This window comes from Benincasa hispida, chromosome 9 (genome assembly GCF_009727055.1).
Source record: "Benincasa hispida cultivar B227 chromosome 9, ASM972705v1, whole genome shotgun sequence".
Lineage (NCBI taxonomy): Eukaryota > Viridiplantae > Streptophyta > Magnoliopsida > Cucurbitales > Cucurbitaceae > Benincasa > Benincasa hispida.
Window position 1 is genome coordinate 545,894 of NC_052357.1, and position 11,606 is coordinate 557,499.

At 36.1% G+C, this 11,606-nt stretch overlaps 1 protein-coding gene across 1 annotated transcript; it reads right to left on the reverse strand.

Annotated features, from left to right (window-relative positions):
• Nucleotides 1-4,921: 4,921 nt before the first annotated feature.
• On the reverse strand, nucleotides 4,922-7,270 carry LOC120087005 (RHOMBOID-like protein 5). Its single transcript, XM_039043847.1, has 5 exons — nucleotides 6,970-7,270; nucleotides 6,499-6,662; nucleotides 5,536-5,711; nucleotides 5,191-5,447; nucleotides 4,922-5,086 (listed from the first exon to the last, which is right to left on the reverse strand). The coding sequence occupies exons 1-5, from the start codon at nucleotides 7,251-7,253 to the stop codon at nucleotides 5,020-5,022; spliced, it is 948 nt and encodes a 315-aa protein (XP_038899775.1). The 5' UTR covers nucleotides 7,254-7,270; the 3' UTR covers nucleotides 4,922-5,019.
• Between the last annotated feature and the right edge of the window lie 4,336 nt (nucleotides 7,271-11,606).

Sequence of the window (11,606 nt, forward strand, 5' to 3'; positions counted from 1 at the left end):
ATGACGACTTAGAACCTTCAAGAATACTTAAAATTAAATCATTCTTTAGTCCAATAATCAATGGGTGCCCAACAACCAACAACAAGGATCATAACGCTTACCAAACTATTTGCCGAACGAACTTGAATCCACTGGGCAACACGTTGCGCACTCTGAAGTACTCCAGTCTTGTATCTAAATCCTAAATATAATAGGTATCAACAAAAAGGAAAATCCACAATTTAATGGGCAATCCAAAACCTTCAAAACTCAACTGATCTCACCCAAAACTTACCAACATTCGCCGAAATCCGACAAACGATAGTGAATGAAGGTAGTGACCAGTGGAGATCGGCGGCTGGGCTCGGACAGTGGGCTGGACGAGTGGCGAACGAAGCTGGGTTTCTGGTCGCGCGAGTCTGCAGCTGGAAAGAACGTGAAACGACGGCTGAAGCGGTGAACGAGGCTGGGTTTCGGACAGAGGGGCGGCGGACGCGCGGATTTGGAGGGCGGGGCTGAGCTTTGCAATGATGCAGCAGGAGCGAGTTGGGTTGGCGGTGGCAGAGACGGCTCAGACCGACGTCGGGCGAAACGCTGGTGGCTGGAGGCGGCGTGGTCACGAGTTGCATCGACGGCGGCTAGAGAAACAAAAACAAGGGGGAGGTTAGGTCTTCGATGGTGCAAGGAAGAAGAAGAAAAAGAGTTGTTTTATAAAAATAATAATAATAATAATTTATAAGGAAATAAAATAAATCTTTTATTTTATTCTTTTCCTTATTCTACTTTATTTTATTAACTACCTTTCCTTCCCGAAAAAAAATTTATTCCTGTCATTAATTTCCAAATTGAATAATTTTCAAGGTTAAAAATAAATTCCTGCACTTACACTGAAAATCCAAAATTCCAAAAATACCCTCCAATAATAAAATAATAAAATTACATTAATACTAAAAATAAAATACAGGGTGTTACAGCCACTATGTTCAAGCCTCGGAATCAGCTCTTAAGGGAGCAATCTCTCTCTTATCTCTGCTTCAGGAAAGGAGTAAATTCCATCTTGTGGATTGAGTTCCCAACTTCCAGATCAGAAAAGTCCCCAAAAAGGTAGGCATGTTGAGTTGGCAATCTGGCCACTCTTACCCATACTAATCAAAGAACCACCCTCAAAGGCAGGAGTTCCCAAAACACTCAGGATTGAAGTCGTGTCACCTATGGTCATTTAGGTGAGATGCAAGTCTCTAGTATCAACGGCGTTATATACAGAGTCTAGTCATCTCGTGGTCCAGGTCTTATACAAACTCTTTGTATAGGACACTCCCGCTCCACGTCTCCATATGAATGGTCAGGATTTACCATCTGTAGTCGTTTACAATACTTGCAAACCTCTACAAAGCAGATCGTATCCGTAGTGTCATCAGGATCAGGTATTCCACCTTAATCCTTATATTACAAATCGATTTAGGTTATCACTTAAGGCGTGATCCACTTGTATATCACATATACATGCTTAAGTTCACATAAGATAACCAAGGAGCTTTGTTTATTAGATATGAGTAAATGCTAGAATTAAATAACAGTTATTTTATTTATTGAACAATGTGTATCTTTACAAAACAACGAGACTCCAGGAGAATTAAGACACCAATCCCAACAGAGATATGCAAGTGGGGGCATCCTATACAAAGGAGTTTGTATAAGGCCGAACCACGAAGTGTTATAGTCTCGTTATATAACGTCGTTCATGAAAAGGACTTTACTTCACTAGGATGACCATAGGTAACATGACCTCAATCCTAAGTGAGTTAGGAACTCCAGCCTTTGAAAGCGATTCTTTGATTTGTATGGGTGCAAGTGGCCAGATCACCGGCTCAAATCTACCACTTTGGGAATTCGTCTGATTTGGGAGTTAGGAACTCAGCTACATAAGATGGAATTCACTCCTTCCCCGAAGTAGGGATACGTAGATAGATTGCTCCCTTAAGAGCTGATCGGGAGCTTGAACGATGTGGGCCCACACACCTTCTCATGGCCCGAGAGGTGTCCACACATAGTAGGACTATGTTGTATTATTCATTAGAGGGATCAATGGTACTTAAGGAGTTAGATGTAACTACAAGGGAAAAACGGTAAATTGGCCCAGCTGTACTTATGAGCACTATGAATGGTTATCGTACTATTGATTGATTATATCTGATGGACACAGAAATATATCTGTGGTGAGAAGAGTGCAGTTGTTAGCTATTCACATACCGTTAGAGCTTCGAGCCATAGGTCCATAAGGTCCCCTTGGTAACTCAATGGATTCAAGTTGAGAATTAGTTTTTTGAGTCAGTTTGAAGTGTTTAAATTGACAAGAGGGAGTTCGATTATATATGATATGATTGAACTGGTCAATTATATATGATATGGTTGACATGATGTATGAGATATATTAATTGGAGGAAAATGATATAAATATGGTTTATATATAATTGAGGAGAAAAGGACTATAGTTCATATGTTGCATATGATGTTGATATTAAACCATAGGTTATAAATATAATATGATTATATTTATTTTTTAATTTAAACAATTATGGGATAGTTGTTTTGCGATTTTTTCTCCTTAACCGAATGAGATAGTGGGAGGTTGCATTCAGTTTTCGTAACCGAAGGATAAAATGAAAATGGTTTTCATTTTGCAAAAAAATCAAATATTCACTCACCGATTAGTACACTGCCTATCACATAGCAAGCCGAGAGCATACAGACAGCTCAAAGTTTACTAAACGATCGTGTACACACGCTTTTACTAAACGATCGTCTAGCATTTTCTAAACGATCGCGCGTCCAAGCGTTTTACTAAACGATCGTCTATACGATCAAACCCCTTTTACTACACGATTGTGTACCTTTACCTAAACGATTAAGCATCTGTCTATACGATAGACTCCCGATTTCTCCCACTTGCTTGGTCGTGATAAACAATCGTTCCTTCCTCATTCCCTCTACCAAATCCTACAGAGCCCACACTTCCTGGATTTTCACTCTGATAATACCGAGGGTTCCGAGTGGTGGTGTTTTCCCTGCTGCCTTTTTCGTGAGGAGTCCGTTCGAGGGTAGACGATATCGAGATTTGGTGGATGACTGGTTTGGCTGGCACAGCGAGAGCAAGAGGTGCAGTCCGTTGACAAGAGCAAGATTTAAAGGCGAAAAAGAGTTCTTCAACAGGTATGTATCTAGTTCTTTTGTTGATTAAAGTTCAAAGCATGTTGTAATTTGTTATTAAATGCATAACTAGTTTGTTTGATTGTGAATGCGATAATTTTGTCACATTGAGTTTGGAACGATCTTGCTTCCGCTCATAGGTACTCTTTGATAAGAGTTCCTTCAGTTTGTACATTACAATTACAAATTACAGGATCCATGAGATTCAGGGCATTAACCCCAATATAGGGATGTTGGTCGTGGTACTCAAGGGAGTGGCTGAGAAAGAAAAATGGAGAGTCAACCCATCCACTTAAGCCACTCCCTCCACATTTGTAGGTTAAAACTCCCTCCTCCTCTTGCATATAAGAGGAGATCGAAATTTGTAAGAATCATGGGGCTTTCACTTGAGCATTTTGTGAGCGAAAGTGAATTCTCTCCATTGTAAACTCTTCTAAAGTTAATCTTGCGAGTTAGAGTCCTTTTGTAATTGTGGTTTTCATAACCTTGAGCAATAAAGTGTTGTTTCTACAAATGTGTCTCTACCTTCCTTATAGTCATGAGTACCTAACACCGCCCGTTTTAGGATGTGTTCGACTTGCCATAGTCACCTGGTGAACAAAAATTAGGTCCAGTTAGTTAATCAATCGTAACTTGGCACCGCACGGGAAAAATTTAAAAATACGCAATACCGCGCTTCCACCCTGTGACACAATGATACTAGCTTTTAAATTAGTTTTCCTAAAATTTGCTACCTTCCCTAATTGTTTACCAATCTTAAATTTATCATTCTATATTAATATATTCTGCCATATCTATTTTCAAATTTTATTTGATTCAATTTTTATAAAAATTAAACTTTTATCAAATAATTTAGATTAATAAAATTAGTTGAAATCAAATTATATATAATTTCAAATATGTATATTATATTATATTATAAATTAATTATCAATATCAAAATAATTGAAATAATAAGTCTACTTTGGTTCATATAACTAAATTACACCATATAATATTAACTTTCTAAACATCATAACTAATTTTTTCTAATTTAAAGTTAAAATTTTCCAAACACTATTTTACTTCATTTGAAACTTTCATCACATCTTATTTTTCTAAAAGCATAACTACTAACAATTATTTTAAAACCTACCGCAATCCAAATTCTCTAGTGGTCATTTTCTCTTATTAAGGAAGTATATTTGTTTATAGTGGTTTTTTGTTTTCTATTTATTTATTTATTTTGAGACAAGTTTTATATTTATTTTAGCATTGCTTAATTAGTTATGGCATGCATCATTAATTAAAAATATTAAATATTCAAATTTTTATCTTCCACCTTTGTTGAACTAAAAAAATATTAAAGGTGAAAGTGAGCTTAGCTTAATAATAATTGAACTTTCTTCCTTCGAATTCGAAGGTTTAATGCCTCACCCTCTCGATTGTTGTACTACAAAATATCTAAAAAAAATTAAACATAAATTAAACCTCAAATCTTCTCAATTTGTATTGTATCTCTTAACATTCTCCATTGCATTGATTTTCAAAGTGTAAACATTAGATCTTTAGATATATATATATAAAACAGAAATCTAATAGAATTAAGTGAAAAGAATGAAAAGAAAAGTCCTCATTATGTGAACAAAGAAGTGAGTATTTTTCTACATACAATTCTTCTACTACTGTGAGTGAGAAGAAATTAAACTTCACATTAAAATGATTTTTTCTCACAAGTACACTTTGAAAGGGAGGAAATAAAAGAATGTTCATTTTCTTTTAAATTTTCATGTGCTTCATCAATTTGGCATAAAAGAGAAACAATGATCAAGTCAAACAATTCAATGAAAACCTTCAGAAAATGTTGCTTGTCAATACTTGTGGACCAGTTCTGTACAGCTTTGTTAAACCAGAAGCATATCTGCATAAAATAGAACTGACAAAAGTTAGCGAAAAAAAGATCTCGAACAAGACGGGGAAGTAGAGACATCGTCGCTGAAAGTACAATTTCTTGTCGCGAATTACCCGAAAATCAAGAGAAGTAGAGCTATAATCAACAAAAAGTACTGATAACATTTGTGCTTGGATTTACGTTTCACATCAGAGCCTACAGGGATGTACTTGTGGTTAACGTATCCGAATTGCGGTCGGATTAAGAGGATGAAGCCGAGGAGAAAGCCCGAAATGAAGCCGCCAATGTGGGCGGAATTGTCGACGTGTGGTATGAATCCGACTGCTAGGTTTAAGCCAATGATCAGAATCAAAGACAAGAGGGCTGCACACTGAATTTCAATGACAAACAAGTCATAAGTTCAAAGATGTTTATAGTACAATGAAAAAGGAGAATTTTTCTTTTAAGGATTTTAGTACCTTATTTGCATAAATTGTCCAATTTGTGATGAGCTCAGAAAGCATAGCTCCCAAAAGCCCAAAAAGTGCACCTGATGCACCAACTGATATGGTTGGACTTTCAGCTGAATTAAGACTTAGAGATGAAAGTAAACTCCCACCAAATCCAGAAAGCACATACAAACATCCTATTTTCACTGCCAAAACACACAAAATACACAAATAAAAACAAACAACGGTTGCAAATATAATAATCAAGCCTAAAGTGTTAACAAAAATAACATAATACAAAATTTAGATCATATCGTTGGTATGAGTCTATCGGCGATGGAGTATCATTGATAGATTTTGCTATATTTACAACTCTTTAAACTTGTTACTGTACAAGTACTTATTATCCCTAAAAGTGTTATCATTGCAATTATCTATAAAAATAAAACTAAAAAAAATCCCAAATGACTGAACAAAATTCTTAAAAAAAAAAAAAAAAAAAAAAAATCCAAATGGGTTTTTGAGTTATTTCAATATGAACCTTAAAATACACTATGACCAAGTTTGAGATGAGCATGTTTAAGAGTGACTTTGAATATTATAGAAGTGGGTTTTAACTCTTTAGAGATCCTTTCCAAATATGTCAATATTCTAAGAGAATAATTTGTAATTTTAACCTTTTTTTCTTCTTTTTAAAATTCTTGTACTATTTGGTTACATAATCAAGAAATCCTAAAACCATTAAAGAACACTTGAATATTTATAGGGGAAGCACAAAACCAAACTCATGCTAAAAACACAGGCAAAATCTCTCCTTTCTTTGGTCATTAAATTACATATATGTTAAAGGAAGAAAAATGAATGCTAAGAAAAGTGAAGCAATAAATCAATACATAAAAGATTACGAGACTGTTTGAAATGACTTTTTAAGTTCTAAAAAACATGTTTTGAAGCACTCGAAAAATCATTTCAAATAATTTCTAAAGTACTTACAAAATCCAAATTCTTGTTCGAGGCGAATTCCTATGAAGAGAAGGCTGAGCATATTTGCAATTAAATGAATAACTCCAGCATGAAGCCATATACAAGACACCAAGCGCCACCCTTCCCCACGTTCTACTACTGCTTCTTTATCCAAAGCCCCATATATTCTCAAACTGCAACACCATTTTACAATAACATAAAACAAATCAAATCAAACCAACCATCACAATTAACAAAATTCCCTCTGTTTTTCCCCAACTCTGCAACACTCAGAATTTTTTTATTTTTTTTAAATTTCATTCTTTCTCTTCATGGGTCATCCAATTTCATCCCCATTCACAAAACCCATATGCTAATTTTCCATATAAACGAATAATTATTCAATTAGACCGCTCTAATGAAATAGACCGTTTCTAAATTCTCATAAAATCGTTAGCCACATAATAATTTACTGGTAGGAAACAGGATTTTGAGTCTTACATGTTCATTGAAGGGCCGAGGAGGGGATTCTCTTGAAACGGTTGGAAGGAGAACCGTCCGAGCTCGGGGTAAAGAAGGCAATGGTTTCTTCCGGTGGTGGCGGGGCAATTATTTTCATACAATGTGAAAATAAACATGGCCACATTGGCTATAAAAATGAGAGGCACCAGCCATGGGAACCATGGCTTGGGCGGGGGAGGATAATAGCTTGGTGGTGGTGGCATTGACATGGGCTTGTGGACGTCATAGGACATCGACTCAACCGACGGCGGTCTCTTCCCCATTGCACGACGGTGGTGGCGACGACAATAGAGGGGAAGGAATGCACAATAACGTCGGCTACGACGAATGCCATTGTGCACCAGTTGTTAGAGTGAGAGAAAGAAAGGAGAAATAGCCAAAGAATGGCAAAGAACGATTCTTGCTATGATGGTCGTTAAGTTAGGTACTTTTTCCCGCTAATAGGAAGTGGAAGATGACCAGAATGTCCCTTCTCATTTCACTGCCACAAAGGGAAATGATAAATAGTATATTATTTTTTTTTTCCATTTATTCCTTCTTTTTCTTTTCATAGTTACCTTTTCTCTTTAATAATGATCGACTCCAATTCCATAATATCTAAGTATGGATTCTCATTTTAGTTTAATTTGTAAAAGTTGTTAATTAGTTTTTCAAAATATTTATCATAATTCTCAAGTTTCAAAAAACAATTAATGTGGGACAAAAATATTTATTTTTAAATAAAAAAAAAACAGAGACAAAAATTTTATTGGAAAAAAAAAAGAGAAAGAATAGACAGATTGTTTTTTCAAGTTTATAGACTAAAATGAAATGAAATGCAATTTAAAATTTAGAAATTAAAATGAAATTTAAACCTAGTTATTTATTAGCCTATATATTTAATAAACTTTATAAACTTGGTTACTTAGGAGAAAAAAATGCTTGAAAAGATAATCTCAAATGAAAGGGGTTCACTGTTTTTAATTAGACTAGTGTTATACCACATGTAATGCACGTATATATTTCTTCCTTTTAAAATAACATCTAAATAATTTGTACAAAAATGTTACAGTGTATAATTTAATATTGAATTAAAAATAATTTTGGTATGTTCTTATATCTTTTTAGCTCATTTTATGGGTTGAATGCTTTTATGTTATCTTAATATATATATATATATATATAATGTTTTTCTATACTATATTAAAAGGGGACAAAATGGGGAGGATCTTTGACTCCCCATTTTGCCCTCCTTTTTTTAATTTGATTCTCACTTTACCTTCAACTCCTATTTAAGGAGCATTTCACAAATCAAGGGATAAAAAACAAAACATCTTTTCCGTCAAACAATAGCTACCCACATTTTACAGACATATCATCTATACGTTTTTCAATCATTCCAAAAATGGTAGAAAATCTTTTATTATTGAAGAATATGTCATCTATATTTTTCTTAGTACCGAATAGGGGTGTTCAGAAAATCCGATGACCCGAAAAAATCGATCAACCTAACCCAACTCGTATGGTTTGGGTTAGGTTATCAACTCATTTGGATTGGTTGAGTTCAAATAAATGAAAATTTTATGGGTTGGTTCATAGGTTCACCTAATATAACCCAAACCAACCGAACCAACCCGAACCAATCTGAGTTTATTATTAACTTTAAAATATATTTTTGTTATTACTTATAACACAATTATTTATACATATATTGATTTTAATTTTATTTAATTCCAATATTTTTTGAATAATTTATTCTTCAACAACTCTTAAAAGTAGTTTTTTTGCACTTTAGAAAGAAAATTTTCACTATATAAATTGAAACGGAGTTGTTAATCTTAATTCAATTCTTTTTAGAAAAAAATTTTAAATAAATGATCCGATTAACCCGAACCAACCCAACCCAAAATTTCATGGCTAGGCTGGGTTGGGTTCATTTTTAATAAGGGTTATTTGCATTGAAAAAGGTTACAACTCGAACAATTGGGTTGGGTCTAAAAAGTCTTTAAGTCTTTCAACCCAACCCAACCCAACCCATAAACACCCCTAGTACCGAACTTTATGTTAGGACACTGATTCTTGAATTCTTTATTAACGTAATAATAGGTACAATAGAAAGACAAAGTGAACGATGAACAACTTCTTTATTAAACTATAGGAATCAACAAAGATTAATCGGTCGCTTGCAAATGATTCTCGACGCTTACCGGACGCTAAACAATTGTTTACAATCTATTCTACGATCGTCCAGTATTACTAAAACGATCACTTACTAAATCCTCCACGATCGCTCACAAACTCCTACACATCACTTAGCTATACTATTACACGATCGCCTACCTTTTACTATACGATCGTCTACCAAGTGCTACACGATCGCTGAGCTTTATTACATGATTGCCTAGTGGAAGTAGACGATGAGCACACTGCAATAGCTTCTCCACGATAGTGTCTTCCGAACTCCCACTCTCGAGAGCTCTCCTTCCTCACTTCTGAAATTCAGACTTTGCTATCTCTCTTTCTGTTTCCTTCTCCTTTTAAATCTCCATTTCTCCCAACAGAATTGGAAGGCATTCTTAACCAACTCGACCACCTTTCCTCTATTCTCCCTTTCTTGATATTGCCACATAATTGGGATCCCATCATTACCCCCGCCCTCCACTTTTACCTTGTCCTCAAGGTAAAGCTCTGGTTGCCCACCCCATTTCTTTAGCTGCATCACCTGAAACACTGAACGTATCGACACTATTGTCTGAGGGTTCAGATTGTAAGCTACTAATCCGTCTCCGTCCACTGCCTGATGCACTCCATAATACTTGGGGAATAATTTCACCTTCTGCTTTCGTGGAACAGAAATTTGGTAATAAGGTCGCAGCTTTAGCCATTCCCAATCATCAACATCATGTCGCTCCTTGTCAGCAAACGTCTTTATTTCTCTTAAGCCAGCCTCAATTGTTCCTTACGTTTGTGCAATGCAGCATCTCTGTCTCGCATTTGTCGACCCAAAGTTGATTGGTCGTACAATTCCTCCCATAGTATCTCAACACTGCTGGTTTTCGTCCATACACAATCTGAAAAGGGGCAAAGCCAGTAGGAGCACTATACGTCATGTTACTCCAATAACTCACCCAGTACCACCAGTTCCTCTATTCTATCGGTCGCTCACCACCCTAGCTCATTCAATTCATTTTGTTGCGATTTACCTGTTCTGCCTGACCATCCAACTGAAGATGAGAACTGAGCTATGATGAAGTTTGGTACCCGACAGTCGAAACGACTCTTGCCAAAATTGATTCACAAACTCCTTGTCTTGGTCCGAGACAATGGACTTCGGCTCCTCCACAGATTGATACACTTCCATAGTCGTTTCTTGTTTAGTAGTCATGAATTTCCCACAGATCGATCCCTTTCTTGAAGATCGGAATCGAGCTAACATCCTTTTCTTCAATCTTCCCAATCTTCGAACGACTCTCGTTTTTCTCTGAACGGAACAGTCTAATGCGATGCTGTCGAAATTAACAACCGCCACTATAAGCTTCTTAGATTCAGTCAACTTGTGATCTTGAAAATAACAATCTACTCTGTATAACCACGCGTCTGTAGCGCTTCCGTCAAATACCGGTATTTAGACTTTCTTGAATTCATTTTGGCCACACATCGCTTCTTCTCTAGCGGTTTTCACCGTACTATTTGCTTCGCACATATTATGGGTATGCGATCTTGCTACCTCTTCCGTCACTGTTGTCTTTCCCTTGGCCATTTTCGTCACATAAGAAATGAACATTTCTTGATGTTTTTCTGCCTGCAATTCCATTCTCTCTATGCTCTTCGCTATTGACGCCAACTTCTCCTCTATGGTTGACACCCTCTGTATTTCAACTCTGTATTCAAAGTCTTCTTGTTCCAGTAACTCCAATTTCTCTTCAAAATCTTTTTGATCCATACTTGCCTAGGTGATTGCTCTGATAACAATTTGTTAGGACACTGATTTTTTAATTCTTTATTAACGTAACAATAGGTACAATCTTCTAGAAAAAACAAATGAACGATGAACAACTTCTCTATTAGACGATAGGAATCAAACACGATTAATCGGTCGCTTACAAATGGTCACTCGATCGCTTACCAGACGCTAAACGATCGTTTACAATCTATTACAACGATCGCCCAATATTACTAAACGATTGCTTATTAACCCTCCACGATCGTTCACAAATTCTTACACGATCTCTGAGCTGTTACTATTACACGATCGCCTCTCAGTTACTCTACATCGTCTACCTTTTATACTAAACGATTGTCTACCAAATGCTACACGATCGTTGAGCTTTACTACACGATCGCCTAGTGGATGTAGACGATGAGCGGTATGCTGCGATGGCTTCTCCATGACAGCGTCTTTCGAACTCCCCTCTCGAGAGCTCTCCTCCTCTAACTGAATATTCAGACTTCTCTATCTCTCTTTTCGTTTCCTTCTCCTTTTAAACCTCCATTTCTCTCAACGGAATTGGAAGACATTCTTAACCAACTCAACCGTCTTTCCTCTATTCTTCCTTTTTTATATTGCCACATATTGGGATTCTATCATTACCTCCGCCCTCCACTTTTACCTTGTCCTTAAGGTAAATCTCTAGTTT

Coding starts and splice junctions, on each gene's coding strand:
- LOC120087005 (XM_039043847.1), bottom strand. CDS start 7,253: ATGGGGAAGAGACCGCCGTCGGTTGAGTCGATGTCCTATGACGTCCAC. Junction 6,663..6,969: donor CTCGGCCCTTCAATGAACAT/GTAAGACTCAAA, acceptor ATGGTGTTGCAG/TTTGAGAATATATGGGGCTT. Junction 5,712..6,498: donor CGAACAAGAATTTGGATTTT/GTAAGTACTTTA, acceptor GTGTTTTGGCAG/TGAAAATAGGATGTTTGTAT.